The sequence below is a fragment of the Hyperolius riggenbachi genome, chromosome 1 (assembly GCF_040937935.1).
Source record: "Hyperolius riggenbachi isolate aHypRig1 chromosome 1, aHypRig1.pri, whole genome shotgun sequence".
NCBI classification, from domain to species: domain Eukaryota; kingdom Metazoa; phylum Chordata; class Amphibia; order Anura; family Hyperoliidae; genus Hyperolius; species Hyperolius riggenbachi.
The window spans coordinates 218464314-218484962 of NC_090646.1; the positions used below are offsets into that span (position 1 = coordinate 218464314).

Sequence of the window (20649 nt, forward strand, 5' to 3'; positions counted from 1 at the left end):
ATGGCAGTGTTTATGGTTTTGCAAACAATAAATACTGACTATAAAATGTTATCAGTGCTTTGGAACTTTTAATGATAACCTAGACTAGTTTGAAAATACAAACTCAAGAGTGATTTTTACAAAGCATTTGTTTCAGATTCCGAACTCTCTGATTCACAAAGCTCTCCACAATCTTTCTCCCCGAACATCTTCTCACTAGTCTGCAAATACCATTTAAACGGCAACCTCCACTCTGCACGTAACTTTCTTCTGTCCTCTAGAATCACCTTTTCACATTCACATTTTCAAGATTTCTCATGTGCCTCTTTCTGTCTCTCCCTTCCAAAACACATCTGTCACTCCCCAACCCTTAAAATCTTTAAAGGTGCCCATAGATCTAATGATGTATGAGCAGATCGCCAAGAATCTGATCAGAGAGAGATCTGTTGACTGCCTATACATCGCATGATTTCTGATTGATTACAGCATGCCCACACTACGTGGCACGCTACTACGTTGTTGTCCCCCCAAATGTTATATGTGCCCCCCGTGCTCGTGCATTATATCATACCAAGAGTACAGCTGCTCTTCCACATTTGAGCTCCATATGCTGCCGGCACATAGCACGTGGCGTGTGTGCCACGTCACACACGCCCCAGTGCTATACATCGGCAACATATGGGCATGAATGTGGGAAAGCAGCTGTACACTTGGCGGCAACGGACAGGTGAGATATTTTTGTGCATGGGGAATCGGGGGGCGGGGGGGGGGGGGTGGTCTGCGGGGCGGGCGGGGACACATATAATATTTTGGGGGGCAATTGACAGGGTTCTATCGTATTTGCTGGTTGCAATATTGCACGCCGTTACAGCTCCGCACCTGATCGTCCACGCCGGTCCTAGATTTTTCTGTGTGCTCAGTTGATTCATTCAACTATTTCAGCCTGAAGTCGGTTGAATCATTGTTCACGCCTGCTTTTTGTAGCACCGATTTTTATCCAATTCGGTAGCAATTATTGAGTCGGATGGTAGAACGTATGAAGTGCACCTTTAAAACACAGCTTTTCACACTAGTATACAATCTTATCTAGGCTATTCCACTTAAGCCTCTAGCCAAGCTGGGCTTCATGTTGAATACAATCTGAAAATGCACCACTTCTGGATACAGAAATGTATTGTCCCAACTATTGTGTCCTAGATTGTAAGCTTGCAAGGTCAGGGTTCACTTTCTTTTGTGTACTGTACGCTGCTGTACATTTTGTTAATAACGTTATACTTGTCACTGTAACAGTTATATTGTCTACCAAATTATGTACCAATGCAAAATTAATAACAGTAATAACATATGAATAGCAGTTATTTAATACAAGGTTGTCTGCTGTTTACAAATACCTCATGTACAATGTATTGAAATGAGTATTAGCAAATTACATAATTGCCATAATGAGGTTAAATTAGCATTGCCAAGACAGAAACAATAATTAAATGATTTAGAGAAGAACTTACTGAATATAAGTAAATGAATATAATTGCTCATTTTTACAATATTCATTTATAAGTTTCGGTGTTTTATCAATTTTTTCCCATTGTAAACTATTCCCTTATTTACCATCTTACATTTATCAGTAATTGCAACATCTTTACTACGGGCGAGGTGAATCACTGTGGGATGTTTTAACTCCCTCAATGTGTAGAGAGTTGTAATATTAGTATCTGCCAGGCTGCTCTTGGGCAGAAGGCTGCATGATATCACTGTGAGGGTGGGGTTACATACCAATGTACAGCTATATATATATATATATATATATATATATATATATATATATATATATATATATATATATATATATATAGATATGAGAAACGTTTCTGATGCTGAAATTGGGATAAATAATGTAAAAATGGGTATCCTGAATAATTGTTTTTGTTCTCCTATGAGTCATTACAGGTGCACTTTAATCTATGCAGCCGTCTTGTTTCTGTTGTTAATAATCTTAGTAATTTTTTTTTATGTAGTTTGAGGGCTGCTATAGCCCCACCACCTGTGCTTAGTACACGTAGTACTTAGTACACTTAGTGTTACTTTGTGAAATATTAATCCATGGAAGTCTGTTTCGTAGTCAAATATCAAATTAAATTAGCTATCCGAACTCCAACATATTTTAGCTAACTGCTGCCTCTTAATAAAAACAGGAACTAATACACATGAACTCTCTAATCCTTTCTGCTCAAAAACAATGATTATTGATTTTATTGGTATTACTGGTAGTTAAATAGCAAGGCTTTGGATTGAAACAAGGAGACTGTATAGATGCAGGTACTTCTTAAACACTTCCGTGAAAAAAATCATGGATTTTACAGTAGTAACATCTATGGCAGTAACTGCATAACCTCACCAACCTCAACAATGTATCCCTTATCTGGCGAGTCCTACTCTACCTGGCAATATGCCTGTATACAATGTACCACGCTCAGAGGGGACTATTCATTCCAAATTGGGCATACCAGAAGGCTGGGGTGTAGCGCAGGCTATTTTGTCTTTACCTCCTGGGCATGCCTATTTCAAAGGAAAGCAGTGCAGTGTGGAAGATTGTTTTCTCAATCACTTGCAATATCATGTTTTTTGTCTTGATCTCTGTCCTATTTGTCAGTCAAAGTTTTGGCATCAGCATGCATGCCCCATGTAAGTGATACCCATACAAGGAAAATGTACTGTCATCATTAAGTGGGATTTTGCCTCTAGAAGTCATAGGAGGACAAGTTACAATATCTCTCTTTTTCATGTACCCAATCATTTGTAGGCATTCTTTATTAGGAAAAAGTCTACAACAGAATGTGTTTTCATAAATATATTTGGAGAAATATTCAAGTAAGGTGACCAAAGACATAAGAGCATTATCCATCAGCCTCAGTTCAGGGGATTTAAATCATATTGGGCAGCATTTGCAAGATCTGTGAACATGCACCACTAGCAAGATAAGTGTGGTTCAAGATCCAAAATCAAACTAATGCTTGTAAACCACAGTGCATGAGAAATAGAATATTACTGATACCTACAGTATGTGTTAGCAATCAATCACTACATATTTTTACTGAATTTTTGGGATGAAAGGAAGCACATGCTTATTCCAGTTAACTCATAAACATGCTTGCACCCTGCAGTTCCAGAAACTGCTGTAATAACATAGGGCCTAATATTAAAGCAGGCCCTACATGGGTCTGTGGCAATCCTACAACAGTTAAGTTCTGTCATGAGGTATTCTGCCAGACAGGTAATCGTGTCATGAGGTGATTTTATATATCCCTCTCTGTGAGGAGAGGTTTCTCCTGATTGACTGGCATTTGGTGCAGGGTTAAAAAAAATGCAGATGTGGTGTCAGCTAGGTTTGAAGGTCTGTGATTGGTCGGCAGACAGGTAGGTTTATTTCTGCCAGGTGTTGCTAGGGTTAAGGAGGACTGCCTTGACCAATCAGGACTTAGTTCACACTATATAAAGAGGGTCCGTCCAGCATTAGCTGCCTGTCACCTCTGTGGCTATAAGGTGAGCTCCCCACCCTCCACTCCCTTCTCTTCAAGACGTCGTGGTCAATCTTTATTTGGTAAGATCATGCTGGGAGGCTTGAACAGGTGTAATTGGGGTCTTAATGTTTACCTGATTAAATCTATCTGGACAGTGGTAGTTGGATATGCAGCTGAGTTACATGTATTTATATATTTATGACATTTCATGGTTAATAAAGTTGGTTTATATGGACCTCAATTATTTATTTATTGAAGTTTGAGTTAAGCCAAATAAAGATGGCCACAGCCTTTACATGCCAGCCTGGAGTGTCTTTGTCCTTTTATTTTTGTAATAAAGTTAAAAATTGATAAAATGTAATTTGCAGTGTTGCCTACAGTCCCAAGGGATGGTGAGATTCAATGAGCTGATGCAGAATTATGCAAACCGTGTATGCAAATTAATGCATCCTGAAAATAGTCCAATCCAATTCCACCTTGGCAGGAGTTGATTGATCCATTCTCAAGCTGCAAAAATTTGCATTCAGAATTTGCATAATCCTGCATCAACTTGGAATGATTTGCATCTCATTGATCACCCCTACTGTTGTATAGGCTAAAGAAACCTAAGAAATGCATATTCTCTTATATAAATGTATATATATCGGCTCTGAAGAATGTAATAACATGGCAATTGTTTACTATCTAGACCCCTCTTTATCTTGTAAACCATGGGGAAAATGGACCAATCCGGTGTAACCGGTGCAAAGCTTATATGTGCCCCTACATGCTTTTCATGGAAGGAGGAAGACGATACCAGTGTGGATTCTGCAACTGTGTCAATGAAGGTAACTTAATTATAACATTTTTGTCATTACTCAGTAATTTGCATGGACATAAAAGTGTGGATATGTAGTTCAGACAGACCTGAATACAATACAAGAAGCAGCACTTATTCTACACTCTATAGCGCCTGGTCTCAACACCCTCAACTCCCTCTTTACAAATGTTGGGGGGAGGGAGTTCCTGTGAAGAGAAGTGATTTACTCACCTTATCAATTACAGTCCCTCTACTCACTGCTCCAGCCCTGACATCCAAAGCTGCCATCTTGTTGGGCATTGTGATAACCACTTCTTTTCCAAAATGACTGCCATCTCTCTCCACTCATCCCTCACACAGCAAGGCAAGTAGCTTTGATTTATAAAACTGCAACCCCTTCACTTCTCCCAGGGTTGTTGTGAGGCATGTGAAAGCCATATTTGTAAAATACAATGGCCTCTTCTCTATATAACGTACTGAAAAAAGAGTGGCTTCAAACCTCTGAAAAAGATTGGTAAAGGGAAGTAGTGCACTTGGCGGGGTAAGTATAAATATCCCTCTTCACAGACTTATTAATCTTTTTTTCTGTTTTTGTAATTTAGCACATTAAACACTTAAATTATCTCATAGTGAACAGATAGGCTTGCTTTGATTTATTTTCAGACACCGTTACTTATTTGAATTTATAGAGACACATTACAATATTTTTTTATAACTTTTATTGGCAGGAAAAAAGTCAACAAGACATAGAGACGTCATGATGTAAATTGACACACTAGCCGCTTGCTCAAACGAGGAACAATAAGTCGCTAGTTATTGTCACATGTAATAGTGTCTGGTCAATTTCTATTTCAACTAGTACATTTTGGAATAAGAAGCACATTAAAGTGACACTGAAGCGGAAAAAAAACGTATTGCGATAATGAATTGTATATGTACTGTAGTACGCAGGGCTGTGGAGTCGGAGTCGTGGAGTCGGGCAATTTTGGGTGCCTGGAGTCGGAGTCGGGAAAAAATGCACCGACTCTGACTCCGACTCCTAATGAATTTGTAACTGTAATTAAAATAGAAAATATGATAAAATGTTCTATTTCTCAGATAATAGTCATTAAAAATAATGTATATATAAAGTATATATACAGTAATAGCTGTGCTTAGTCCACAAAAATGAAATAAACCAATCAAAATTAGTTACTTGTGCTGCTTCAATAAAGCAGTCCCCGTATTTTTAAGGTCAGATATACATATCTGATTGTGACTGTATATATGATGTGTACACAGGAATCTCTTATATATACTAAATAACATCTATGCTGTAAGAATAAAGCCTGATGTGTAGCTGTGTCACTAATAGAGATGGTCAACGAGATGGAAATAATTCTGCATTGATGCTGATTTATGCAAATGTATGCACTCCCTTTGCTGATGAAATCAAATAATTTGATATGTTGTTAATATGTTGGTTTGGTGACTACAAATTAAAGGGTAACTGAGACGGATGAAAAGTAAAGTTTTATACATACCTGGGGCTTCCTCCAGCCCCCTTCAGGCTAATCAGTCCCTCGCTGTCCTCCACCATCTTCTGCTATGAGTCCTGGTAATTCAGCCAGTCAGCGCTGTCCGGCCGCATGCCACTCCCACAGCCAGGAACATTCTGCACCTGCGCAATAGTGCTGCACAGGTGTAGTATGCTCCTGGCGGCGGAGTGTGTGCATGCGCACTACGCCCGACTGGCTCAAGTACCTGGACTCATAGCAGAAGATCCAGGTGGTGGAGGAGGACAACGAGGGACTGATTATCCTGAAGGCGGCTGGAGGAAGCCCCAGGTATGTATAAAACTTTAATTTCATCTGTCTCAGGTTTACATTGTTACACAGTAGTACTATACTCTACATATGCACTCCCCACAGAGCTGCAGGGAATCCACTGAGAATGCTGTGCACATTGAACACAGAGGTGTTGTCTGGTTACAATCTCCTCATTCCCCTGCAGAGTACCTGCACATCATTCTTACATGTACCCACACTTACATTGCCTAGGGCCTGATAGATGTTCTTTGTTCCGGTTTGTACCTTTTACAAGTACTCTTACCAAGGACTAGTTTTAGTCTAAAGGGAATAAATATAGTAGTCTACATATCCTTCTCACTTCAGTTGTCTTGTAAAATTCCTAAGTGTTGGCAGTTAAGAGACGAATTTCATGTTACATACTTTTAATCAACAAAATTGTAATATGCAAATTAGAAGAGTCGGAGTCGAGGAGTCGGAGTCGGTGGATTTTTGGACCGACTCCACAGCCCTGGTAGTACGGATAATTAACAGAACATTAGTATCAAAGAAAACAGTCTCATATTTTTATTTTCCGTTATATAGCTTTTTTTTTATAACATTCTCTATAATTTGCAGTTTACAAACTATACTCTGCATTTTAAACCATGAAACAAACCAAAGCTAATCACCCTTTGAACTTCTCTGCGGTAAAATCTTATCTGAAGTTGTCTTTCATTGTTTCTTTGATGTATAAGTGCTTCAGAAAATAAGCACTGCTCTCTGACTAAATTAGTTGGAGAGCTCAGACAAGCTCTTTTGCATAGATAACAAGTTAAGTTTCTTAACTATTCCTGTACTGGGAACAAAAAACAGTGGGATGCGAAAGTTTGGGCAACCTTGTTATACGGCATGATTTTCCTGTATAAATCGTTGGTTGTTACGATAAAAATGTCAGTTAAATATATCATATAGGAGACACACTCAGTGATATTTGAGAAGTGAAATGAAGTTTATTGGATTTGCAGAAAGTGTGCAATAATTAATTAAACCAAATTAGGCAGGTGCATACATTTGGGCACCACAAAAAAGAAATGAAATCAATATTTGGTATGTACTCCTTTTGCAGAAATTACAGCCTCTAAACGCTTCCTGTAGGTTCCAATGAGAGTCTGGACTCTGGTTGAAGGTATTTTGGCCCATTCCTCTTCACAAAACATCTCTAGTTCATTAAGGTTTGATGGCTTCCGAGTATGGACAGCTCTCTTTAACTCACACCACAGATTTTCAATTATATTCAGGTCTGGGGACTGAGATGGCCATTCCAGAATGTGTACTTGTTCCTCTGCATGAATACCTTAGTGGATTTTGAGCAGTGTTTAGGGTCGTTGTCTTTTTGAAAGATCCAGCCCCGGCGCAGCTTCAGCTTTGTCACTGATTCCTGGACATTGGTCTTCAGAATTTGCTGATACTAAGTGGAATCCATGCGTCCCTCAACTTTGAGAAGATTCCCAGTCCCTGCACTGGCCCCACAGCATGATGGAACCACCACCATATTTTACTGTAGGTAGTAGGGGGTTTTCTTGGAATGCTGTGTTGTTTTACTTCCATGCATAACGCCTCTTGTTATGCCCAAATAACTAAATTTTAGTTTCATCAGTCCACGGCACCTTATTCCAAAATGAACCTGGCTTGTCCAAATGTGCTTTAGTATACCTCAAGCGGCTCTGTTTGTGCTGTGGGCGGAGAAAAGGCTTCCTCTGCATCACCCTCGCATACAGCATCTCCTTGTGTAAAGTGCGCCGAATGGTTGAACGATGCACAGTGACTCCATCTGCAGCAAGATGATTTTGTAGGTCTTTAGTGCTGGTCTGTGGGTGGACTCTAACTGTTCTCACCATTCGTCGCTTCTGTTTATCCAAGATTTTTCTTGGTCTGCCACTTCAAGCCTTAACTTGAACTGAGCCTGTAGTCTTCCATTTCCTCAATATGTTCCTAACTGTGGAAACAGAAAGCTGAAATCTCTGAGACAGCTTTCTGTATCCTCCCCCTGAACCATGATGGTGAACAATCTTTGTCTTCAAGTCATTTGAAAGTTGTTTTGAGACCCCCATTTTGCTACTCTTCAGAGAAAATTAAAAGAGGAGGGAAACTTACAATTGGCCCCCTTAAAAACTCTTTCTCATAATTGGATTTACCTGTGTATGTAGGTCAGGGGTCACTGAGCTTACCGAGCCAATTGAGTTCCAATAATTAGTTTTAAAGGTTTTGGAATCAATAAAATGACAACAGTGTCCAAATTTATGCACTTTCCTAATTTTATTTAAACAATTATTGCACACTTTCTGTAAATCCAAGAAACTTAATTTCACTTCTCAAATATCACTGTGTGTGTCCCCTATCCTTTATATCACATGCGCAGTAACAAAATAACAGAGACACAGGGACGCTGTATAACTGCTGGACACAGCGACACAGGCTCATTATTATAAAGTTTATAATAATGAGCCTGTGTCGCTGTGTCCAGCAGTTATACAGCGTCCCTGTGTCTCTGTTATTTTGTTACTGTGCATGTGCGCAGTAACGGACAGCTGGAGGGACCAGGGAGAGAGGTGGGTAGGCGGGCAGTCACGTGCACGCAGCGGGCACACGTGGCAGGCGCACGCGCATGCGCAGTGACTGGCGGCGGCGGTAAAAAAAGGACCTAGAGCCCATTTTTAAACGGGCTTGGGTCTCCTATATGATATATTTAACTGACATTTTTTATCGTAAAAACCAATGATTCATACAGGAAAATCATGACGATTAACAAGGTTGCCCAAACTTTCGCATCCCACTGTATAAGACTCATATCTGTGCTACTAATGTTCTGTTTCTTAGCTGTACTACACATACAAATCAGTATATAATAAGTTTACCATCCTACCTCACAAAATAAACGTTTTGAGATAGTCGACCATAAACCAAACACAACCTAGAAAAATTGCAGACGGTGCTGTGACTGAGACCCTAAAAACAATATGGCCTAGAGCCCCAATAACTCTGTGTAGTATACAAGTCATATCCAAAATGTATCCCCTCCCAGAAAAAAAAAGTGAAGGCAGTATAACCTCCCTAGCCGTATTGACGGATATACACGTCAATACAAAACATATTGTGAACAGTATTGACGTGCATACATGTCAATACTCTCCTGCACTGTATACTAGACCCTTGCCTGACACATTTTGGCAAGCTTCAGGAAAAAAAAGGTTATAAAAATTAGTTGGATCACTTTTAGCACAGAAATTCTGGGGAAATCGAGGAGGTTAAGAGACCAGTATACCATATAGCCCAATCCTAATCCCTAAGTCCCACCATTACAATATTTTTAATTGTAACACAAGTGTTTATGCACTGTGAGTTAGCTTTTTATTTTATTTTAGAGGTGATTTAAGAGATGTGGAGCATAGATTCCTTCCTTATGGAGCTTTGCAGAACGTTTTCAGTCACTTTCAGGAGGAGCATAAAATCTTATGAAAAGTGTTACGTGATGTGCTTAGACATGTGAAAGTGCTTTTAAAAGGTATCAGGAATGTATAACAGCCAATGAAAATAAATGTAGCACAATTTTTAACTAAATTTGCTGTAAAATAGCAATCCTAAACTAAAACTAAATATAGCTGTTAAATCACCTGACTTTGTGAATGAACCAATAAGTAATCTATACTTTGTAAAAGTGTAGTGCATCGTCTGCAGCACATTGGTTGTTTTACTGACTTCCATGACTTTCGTGAAACAGTATTTTTCCTTTCAAATCAGATCAGGATTATCCACAAAAAACCTAGGCAGGTGCCTGAGGCCTAGTGGGTGTCAGGGAGCCCAATTGGCACTTTTGTGACCCCTCCCCCATCTCAGATTTTCAAAGAGACCATAAGGGGAAGAAAAAGCTACTACCTTTGCTTAGGGCCCCATTTCATCTTACTCCATCTCTGTTCCATCACACGGGTAAGTTGATTGGTGTCTCATGTACACGTGTATAACTATAGTAGGTGTATCGGGTTGTGAACCCGTTTCTTGCCTAACAGTTGTGGGGAAAGACCTATGCAACATTTAGGGTTTGAGGAAAAAAATCTTACTGTTAGTGCTTGAATGCGACTGCAGTTGCACTACTACTTTCAGCTATTCTCAGTAAGGCTTGTGAGCATAAACAGTTGAGGTTTGTGCTTGTCTGCATTATGTACACTGCATAATAAAATACATTAATCTGTAATTGTGGTTGGTTCTTGACAGGGTTGGTGGATCACCATGAGGGACCTTGGTGTTCCCACACCACACATCCTTTATTGGTGTAGCCTGCAGGATCATTGCTATTTAGTTTGTAAACAAAAGCTGCGTAAAAGGGAACCTGAGCAATAAAAAAAATCCAGAAATCTGTACTTAACTGGGGTTTCCTCCAGCCCTCCCCCCCCCCCATAGCCCGCGAGGTCATCCAGCATCAGGTAAGTACAGATTTCGTTTTTTACTGCTTGTAGTCCCTTTAACCGCACCCAGCCCATGCAGTTAAAGTATACACCCTGTTTGGAGACTCTTATGCTAGGTACACACAATGCAATTTTCTGACAGATTTACTGTTAGATCGATTATTTCCAACGTGTTGGATCTGATTTCCGACCGAAAAGTGAATGAAAAATCTATCGAAAAATCTAATAGAAATCGGATTGGACATGTTGGAAATAATCGGTATGACAGTCAATCTGTCAGAAAATTGCATGGTGTGTACCTAGCATTATTTCAGCCAGGACGTAGATTTTAACATCCCAGCTCCATGCAATCAATCACAGTGATGGCACAGGAAAAGTAAAATAAAAAGTCTCTGGTGTTTGAAGAACCAGAGCAAGAAGGAGGTCCTCAATCAGTTAAAGGGAATCTGAAGAGAAAGGGATAGGGAGGCTGCCATATTGATTTATTTTTAAACAATACCAGTTGCCTGGCTGTCCTTTCTGTGATTAGGAGTGTCTGAGTCACACTTCTGAAACAAACAAGCAGCTAAGGGCCCTTTTACACTTAATGCGTTGGTATGCATCACTATTCGTGTTTTTTCCATAGATGTGCATAGTGAAAGAGCTTTCAGTTAAAGCGCATATAGTGGGAACTGTGCCATAGGAAAACATGGGCAATACTTTGAAAATCAGTTTTCTTTCAGTTTTAACTGAAATTGATGAAGTGTAAAAAGGGGCCTAATCCAGTCAGACTTAAAGTCAGAGCACCTGATCTGCTTGCTTGTTCAGGGTCTATGGCTAGAAGTATTAACGGCAGAGGAGCTGCTGGATGGCCAGGCAATTAGAATTGTTTAAAATGCAAAAAATATGTCATCCTCCATATTCTTCTCACTTCAGGTTTCCTTTAAAGGACAACTTAAGTGAGGGGGTTATGGAGGCTGTCATATTTATTTCCTTTTAAGTAATACCAGAATTGAACAAGCCCTGAAAATATATCTGGGCAGTATGAAGACTCAGCCTGCTGCTTCTCCTTTTACTGTTCATTCCTTTTTTTTCAGTGAAGCTAGATTGATTTTCCTATAGACTGATTGAATAGGAGACTATGGTTTGGGGTACCTTTCTTTCCATATCAGTGTGAACCCCTGGCTTTGAATTAAACTCAGATGAGTAAAACTATCTATAAGTTACTAGTCTCTGCATACCTTTCGATGTTTGCATTGTATTAGTAAGGGACCTTTTCCACTACCCTGCGTTTTGGATCTGATTCTGATTGCTGAAGGATCACAAACTGCAGGGTAGGTAAAACGAATGGAGACGACAAGGGCCATTCCCGTTAGTGTGTTCCGATTTGCGTCACAATTTTGGCCCGAGCATAATCCTTGACCTGCCGTGTTTTGGATGCAATTGAGCTCTGCTATACTGAGTAAAGCAGCTCAATCGCAGTCGCATTAGTGGAAATTGGTTTGAAACACAAATATATTTTATTTAACATTCTTAGTTTCCTGCTTTGGTGGTTATTGTATGCATAGAATGATGCAGAACACTGTACCTACACCATACCTTTGAGATTCCTTGGGTGGTAATTTTAGGATTATGAATAGCTTGAATGCATTATGTTATTATAATACTGAACTTAATTATTGCCTTTAGCAACTATATTTCACCCTTACAATAGCAGTATAAGTAAACATGCTTTGCAGGAACTGTGTAACCCCTGGGCTATTCCATTCATGCTTGCAAAACATCCAGTGCTGCTTTCTTCATTGGATTTGCTACAGAAATGTCTTATGAAGCACACATTTGAAATCAGGCTTTGCAGTACACGGTTTGAGTGCTCAGTCATTTCTGACACAGATTTAAAGGGATACTGTAGGGGGGGTCGGGGGAAAATGAGCTGAACTTACCCGGGGCTTCTAATTGTCCCCCGCAGACATCCTGTGTTGGCGCAGCCACTCACCGATGCTCCAGTTCACTCCTGGAATTTCTGACTTTAAAGTCAGAAAACCACTGCGCCTGCGTTGCCGTGTCCTCGCTCCTGCCGATGTCACCAGGAGTGTATAGCAGAAGCCCAGTATGGTCTGTGCCTGCGCAGTACGCTCCTGGTGACATCAGCAGGATCGAGGACACGGCAACGCAAGCGCAGTGGTTTTCTGACTTTAAAGTCAGAAATTCCAGAAGTGAACCGGATACGGGGCCGGAGCATCGGTGAGTGGCTGCGCGGGCACAGGATGTCTGTGGGGGACCGTTAGAAGCCCCGGGTAAGTTCAACTCATTTTCCCCCGACCCCCCTACAGTATCCCTTTAAATGATGCACACATTTACAATACATATCAATACATATCACCTTGCTACATGGGAGTCCAGTGATTTGGGGGGAAACATACATACTTTAGATTTTCAGCCAATCTACAATCATCAATTTAGCTGAGGAAAAGCTGAAGTGTCTACAAAGTTTGATGTTCAAGATCTTTAAAGTAGACGTGAACTCTTGCACAGGACAGAAGGACAACTTAGGAAAATGCACCCTGGATGTATTTAGAGTTTAGCCTGTCTAATTCCCCCTCATCAGTGTCTAATCACAAGTTTTAATTTGATCTCTCCCCGTGTCACCTGACTGCCATGGCAGGTAATGCAGATACGCTATTTGAAAGCACAGGACATGAACAATATGTCTGCTTCCATGAAAGCAGGAAGTAGGAACACTGGGGATTGATTTTAGGATTTGTATGAGCTGCAAAAAAGAAAGGTTGTTATGGTGTTGCGTATCTTATAGCGCAGAGAGGAAATTCTGAGTTCAGGTCCACTTTAAATAACAGTGGGGGAGGGGTATGGGCTCTCCACATGCTGGATTCTCGGCTGCGATATCCCCAAGCGGTCGTCTTGGACGAGTTCCATCCAGTGTATGTATGAGGTTTAAATGTGAAAATGAAGGTGCCTGGAAAGATAAATTATTTATAGACCAGTTTCAGGATTTCTTTTAATTTTATTTTTAAATATTGTTAAAGCAGTTAGAAACTTTCATTTTTTTTATATTAAAGGGAAAATATTTAAAATAAACACATGATGTAGCTGCAAATGAATATTACATACTAACCTCACCGTCAGTTTCTCTCAGAAGCTCACCACTTTCTTCTTACAGTGATCCCTTCCAGTTCTGACAATATTTTGTCAGAGATTGAGAAGTAGACTACACAGGATGTACAGTATATATACACATATATACACATATATAACACTTTACGTCACAATGGACCATATTGTCTGTCGTACTGTACAACATATAAAGGTGTTGACACATGTCTTAGATCTTAATAGGGATCATGTATTACAAGACAATATTTTTATTAGCACTTCACAATACAGTTTCATATGTGATGAGTTCTTACTCATTATTTAATTTATAGTTTCTGACGTGAACACATTGCCCATAACATTTTATAGGCATGTGTACATCTCTGCATTATAGTGGACAATGTTATTCAAATGCACTTTCTACAGTGTGTTTTTGGACAACGTGAACTAACAAGCATGGTACCATAGCAATGTTTATGCTATGAAAAGTAACAAGCACAAAATGTGAACTTATATTTATAGGGGCAAACAGCACACCTATCTACACTTCACTTTCATTGCAGCAGTTCCAAATCTTGTTAATAGTGGGGAAACCCTTTCAGTTCACAACTCTCCAGATCCTGCAGCCAAACCGGGCCCATCTGCATCTGTGGGGTGTATGCCACCCTGACCTCTCTGGCAACATTGCTGGGCTTATCCTTCTGATCTCCAACCTCCTGGCATCCATCCAATCAATAAGAAGACACCATCAAAGCGTGATAGTACTAGTTGCTTTTATGAAAAGTATAAGAAAAAAAAAAACCTTCAAAGAACTACTCAAACACTCTCCTGTTCTGGGCAGCTGCTATATGGCAGCTCAGAGCTTTCAGGAAGCTGGCTCATGTACTGGCAACTTGTGAAATATCCACAAGGGGTAGCAGATGTAAACCGCACTTGCAGCCATCCCGCCCGGGTCAGCATGCTCAATTGAAAAGCTCAGCGTGTACTCAACGTTGCCGAATGATACCGATATTTTACTGCAGCTAAACCTTACCCTATTCTGACACAGAACCCTCCCTCTACCAATGCCTAACCCTAGCCACCCCCCCCCCCCCCCGCTTATGCCTAACCCTAAGCATCCCCAACCCTAACCTTAAAAACCCGTTCCTGATGCCTAACTTTACAACCCCTCTCCTGATGTCTAACCGCAACCTGCCCTGATGCCTAACTTTAACCCCCCTCATCGATGCCTAACCTTAACTATATTTTGAAGCAAATACTATTATGTAAGGGAAAAAAATAAACCATGCTATGTTGCGGGAACTATTTTATAACTTAAAAATATAAAGTACGTTTTATAGGGAATACTATTTTGTAACAGAAAATAACCTCGTCTCCAAATTTCTGGTTTGGTACCTTGTTGCCGCTATTTTGCATTAAAGCCTATAGTCTATTTGCTTCCCTATCCCAAATTTTCCGGTTCAGCAGTGAGTGCTGATAATTTGTGTTTGGATAATCTGCTTCTAACCTACTCCTTTCTTTCTCTCTTGTTGTAACTTATGTATGTGTGCAGCTTAACCACTTGAGGACCGTGGGCTTTACCCCCCTTAAGGACCAGGCACTTTTTTTCCATTCAGACCACTGCAGCTTTCACGGTTTATTGCTCGCTCATGCAACCTACCACCTAAATGAATTTTGGCTCCTTTTCTTGTCACTAATAAAGCTTTCTTTTGGTGCTATTTGATTGCTGCTGCGATTTTTACTTTTTATTAAATTCATCAAAAAAGACATGAATTTTGTCAAAAAAATGATTTTTTTAACTTTCTGTGCTGACATTTTTCAAATAAAGTAAAATTTCTGTATACATGCAGCGCGAAAAATGTGGACAAACATGTTTTTGATTAAAAAAAAACCCATTCAGCCTATATTTATTGGTTTGGGTAAAAGTTATAGCGTTTACAAACTATGGTGCAAAAAGTGAATTTTCCCATTTTCAAGCATCTCTGCCTTTTCTGACCACCTGACATGTTTCATGAGGGGCTAGAATTCCAGGATAGTATAAATACCCCCCAAATGACCCCATTTTGGAAAGAAGACATCCCAAAGTATTCACTGAGAGGCATAGTGAGTTCATAGAAGATATTATTTTTTGTCACAAGTAAGCGGAAAATGACACTTTGTGACCAAAAAAAAAAAAAAAAATGCATTTCTTCTAACTTGCGACAAAAAAAAATGAAATCTGCCACGGACTCACTATGCTCCTCTCTGAATACCTTGAAGTGTCTACTTTCCAAAATGGGGTCATTTGTGGGGTGTATTTACTGTCCTGACATTTTGGGGGGTGCAAAATTGTAAGCACCCCTGTAAAGCCTAAAGGTGCTCATTGGACTTTGGGCCCCTTAGCGCAGTTAGGCTGCAAATAAGTGCCACACATGTGGTATTGCCATACTCAGGAGAAGTAGTATAATGTGTTTTGGGGTGTATTTTTACACATACCCATGCTGGGTGGGAGAAATAACTCTGTAAATGACAATTGTTTGATTTTTTTTTTACACACAATTGTCCATTTACAGAGAGATTTCTCCCACTCAGCATGGGTATGTGTAAAAATACACCCCAAAACACATTATACTACTTCTCCTGAGTACGGCGATCCCACATGTGTGGCACTTTTTTGCACCCAAGTGCACTAAGGGGCCCAAAGTCCAATGAGTACCTTTAGGATTTCACAGGTCATTTTGCGACATTTGGTTTCAAGACTACTCCTCACAGTTTTTGGCCCCTAAAATGCCAGGGCAGTATAGGAACCCCACTAATGACCCCATTTTAGAAAGAAGACACCCCAAGGTATTCCGTTAGGAGTATGGCGAGTTCATAGAAGATTTTATTTTTTGTCGCAAGTTAGCGGAAATTGATTTTAATAGTTTTTTTTTCACAAAGTGTCATTTTCCGCTAATTTGTGACAAAAAATAAAATCTTCTATGAACTCACCATACTCCTAGCGGAATACCTTTGGGTGTCTTCTTTCTAGAATGGGGTCATTTGTGGGGTTCCTATACTGCCCTGGCATTTTATAATAATAATAATCTGAACATTTGTATAGCGCTTTTCTCCTGTCGGACTCAAAGCACTCAAGAGCTGCAGCCACAGGGACACGCTCAAGAGGCCACCCTGCAGTGTTAGGGAGTCTTGCCTTGAACTCCTTACTGAATAGGTACTGACCTAGCCAGGATTCAAACCCTGGTCTCCCATGTCAAAGGCAGAGCCCTTAACCAGTACACTATCCAGCCAGGGGCCCTAAACCGTGAGGAGTAGTCTTGAAACCAAATGTCGCAAAATGACCTGTGAAATCCTAAAGGTACTCATTGGACTTTGGGCCCCTTAGTGCACTTGGGGTGTAAAAAAGTGCCAAACATGTGGTACCGCCGTACTCAAGAGAAGTAGTATAATGTGTTTTGGGGTGTATTTTTACACATACCCATGCTAGGTGGGAGAAATATCTCTATAAATGACAATTGTTTGATTTTTTTTACACACAATTGTCCATTTACAGAGAGATTTCTCCCACTCAGCATGGGTATGTGTAAAAATACACCCCAAAACACATTATACTACTTCTCCTGAGTACGGCAATACCACATGTGTGGCACTTTTTTGCACCCTAACTGCGCTAAGGGGCCCAAAGTCCAATGAGTACCTTTAGGATTTCACAGGTCATTTTTGTTTCAAGACTACTCCTCATGGTTTAGGGCCCCTAAAATGCCAGGGCAGTATAGGAACCCCACTAATGACCCCATTTTAGAAAGAAGACACCCCAAGGTATTCCGTTAGGAGTATGGTGAGTTCATAGAAGATTTTATTTTTTTGTCACAAGTAAGCGGAAATTGATTTTAATTGTTTTTTTTCACAAAGTGTCATTTTCCGCTAACTTGTGACAAAAAATAAAATCTTCTATGAACTCACTATACTCCTTACGGAATACCTTTGGGTTTCTTCTTTCTAGAATGGGGTCATTTGTGGGGTTCCTATACTGCCCTGGCATTTTAGGGGCCCTAAACCGTGAGAAGTAGTCTTGAAACCAAATGTCGCAAAATGACCTGTGAAATCCTAAAGGTACTCATTGGACTTTGGGCCCCTTAGCGTACTTAGGGTGTAAAAAGGTGCCACACATGTGGTACCGCCGTACTCAGGAGAAGTAGTATAATGTGTTTTGGGGTGTATTTTTACACATACCCATGCTGGGTGGGAGAAATATCTCTGTAAATGACAATTGTTTGATTTTTTTTTACACACAATTGTCCATTTACAGAGAGATTTCTCCCACCCAGCATGGGTATGTGTAAAAATACACCCCAAAACACATTATACTACTTTTCCTGAGTACGGCGGTACCACATGTGTGACACTTTTTTGCCGCCTAGGTGCGCTAAGGGGCCCAACGTCCTATTCACAGGTCATTTTGAGGCATTTGTTTTCTAGACTACTACTCACGGTTTAGGGCCCCTAAAATGCCAGGGCAGTATAGGAACCCCACAAGTGACCCCATTTTAGAAAGAAGACACCCCAAGGTATTCCGTTAGGTGTATGGCGAGTTCATAGAAGATTTTATTTTTTGTCACAAGTTAGTGAAAAATGACACTTTGTGAAAAAAAAACAATAAAAATCAATTTCCGCTAACTTTTGACAAAAAATAAAATCTTCTATGAACTCGTCATACACCAAACATAATACCTTGGGGTGTCTTTTTTTCTAAAATGGGGTCACTTGTGGGGTTCCTATACCGCCCTGGCATTTTACGGGCCCAAAACCGTGAGTAGTCTGGTAACCAAATGTCTCAAAATCACTGTTCAGGGGTATAAGCATCTGCAAATTTTGATGACAGGTGGTCTATAAGGGGGCGAATTTTGTGGAACCGGTCATAAGCAGGGGGGCCTTTTAGATGACAGGTTGTATTGGGCCTGATCTGATGGATAGGAGTGCTAGGGGGGTGACAGGAGGTGATTGATGGGTGTCTCAGGGGGTGGTTAGAGGGGGGAATAGATGCAAGCAATGCACTGGCGAGGTGATCAGGGCTGGGGTCTGAGGGCGTTCTGAGGGTGTGGGCGGGTGATTGAGTGCCCTAGGGGCAGATAGGGGAAAATAGATGCAATCAATGCACTGGGGAGGTGATCGGAAGGGGGTCTGAGGGTTTGGCCGAGTGATCAGGAGCCCACACGGGGCAAATTAGGGCCTGATCTGATGGGTAGGTGTGCTAGGGGGTGACAGGAGGTGATTGATGGGTGTCTCAAGGTGTGATTAGAGGGGGGAATAGATGCAAGCAATGCACTGGCGAGGTGATCAGGGCTGGGGTCTGAGGGCGTTCTGAGGGTGTGGGCGGGTGATTGAGTGCCCTAGGGGCAGATAGGGGTCTAATCTGATAGGTAGCAGTGACAGGGGGTGATTGATGGGTAATTAGTGGGTTTTTAGGGTAGAGAACAGATGTAAACACTGCACTTGGGAGTTGATCGGACGTCGGATCTGCGGGCAATCTATTGGTGTGGGTGGGTGAACAGATTGCCCGCAAGGGGCAGGTTAGGGGCTGATTGATGGGTGGCAGTGACAGGGTGTGTTTGATGGGTGGCAGTGACAGGGTGTGATTGATGGGTGATTGACAGGTGATTGACAGGTGATCAGTGGGTTATTACAGGGAAGAACAGATGTAAATATTGCACTGGCGAATTGATAAGGGGGGTCTGAGGGCAATCTGAGCATGTAGGCGGGTGATTGGGTGCCCGCAAGGGGCAGATTAGGGTCTGATCTGATGGGTAACAGTAACAGGTGGTGATAGGGGGTGATTGATGGGTGATTGATGGGTAATTAGTGGGTGTTTAGGGTAGAGAACAGATGTAAACACTGCACTTGGGAGTTGATCGGACGTCGGATCTGCGGGCAATCTATTGGTGTGGGTGGGTGAACAGATTGCCCGCAAGGGGCAGGTTAGGGGCTGATTGATGGGTGGCAGTGACAGGGTGTGTTTGATGGGTGGCAGTGACAGGGTGTGATTGATGGGTGATTGACAGGTGATTGACAGGTGATCAGTGGGTTATTACAGGGAAGAACAGATGTAAATATTGCACTGGCGAATTGATAAGGGGGGTCTGAGGGCAATCTGAGCATGTAGGCGGGTGATTGGGTGCCCGCAAGGGGCAGATTAGGGTCTGATCTGATGGGTAACAGTAACAGGTGGTGATAGGGGGTGATTGATGGGTGATTGATGGGTAATTAGTGGGTGTTTAGGGTAGAGAACAGATGTAAACACTGCACTTGGGAGGTGATCTGACATCGGATCTGCGGGCGATCTATTGGTGTGGGTGGGTGATCAGATTGCCCGCAAGGGGCAGGTTAGGGGCTGATTGATGGGTGGCAGTGACAGGGGGTGATTGATGGGTGATTGATGGGTGATTGACAGGTGATTGATAGGTGATTGACAGGTGATCAGGGGGATAGATGCATACAGTACACAGGGGGTGGGGGGTGTCTGGGGAGAATCTGAGGGGTGGGGGGGGTGATCAGGAGGGAGCAGGGGGCAGTTTAGGGAATAAAAAAAATAGCGTTGACAGATAGTGACAGGGAGTGATTGATGGGTGATTAGGGGGGTGGGGGTGTCTGAGGGGTGCTGTGGGCAATCAGGGGGCAGGGGGGGGGGGAAATCAGCGTGCTTGGGTGCAGACTAGGGTGGCTGCAGCCTGCCCTGGTGGTCCCTCGGACACTGGGACCACCAGGGCAGGAGGCAGCCTGTATAATACACTTTGTATACATTACAAAGTGTATTATACACTTTGTATGCGGCGATCCGGGTGCTAGTAACCCGCCGGCGCTTCCGAACGGCCGGCGGGTTACAGCGCGAGGTGGGCGGAGCCAGTCCCCGGCGGCCGATCGCGTCACGAATGACGCGATCGCGCCGCCCATGCCCCTACAAGGACCGCCGCCTCTGTGCATGCGGCGGTCCTTGCGGGGTCCACTTCCCGGCCGCCTCTGTGCGTTGGGCGGTCAGGAAGTGGTTAAAGAACAAGCGA

General features: G+C 41.7%; 1 protein-coding gene across 4 annotated transcripts in view; it reads left to right on the forward strand.

The window, feature by feature from the left end:
* SEC24D (SEC24 homolog D, COPII coat complex component) overlaps positions 1-20649 on the forward strand; it is a 181688-nt gene that overhangs the window by 98951 nt on the left and 62088 nt on the right. For all 4 annotated transcript variants that reach the window (XM_068280585.1, XM_068280593.1, XM_068280612.1 and 1 more), the window contains exon 9: positions 4186-4324. In XM_068280585.1, the coding sequence (XP_068136686.1) occupies positions 4186-4324 (139 nt within the window). The remainder of the gene's footprint in view (positions 1-4185; positions 4325-20649) is intronic.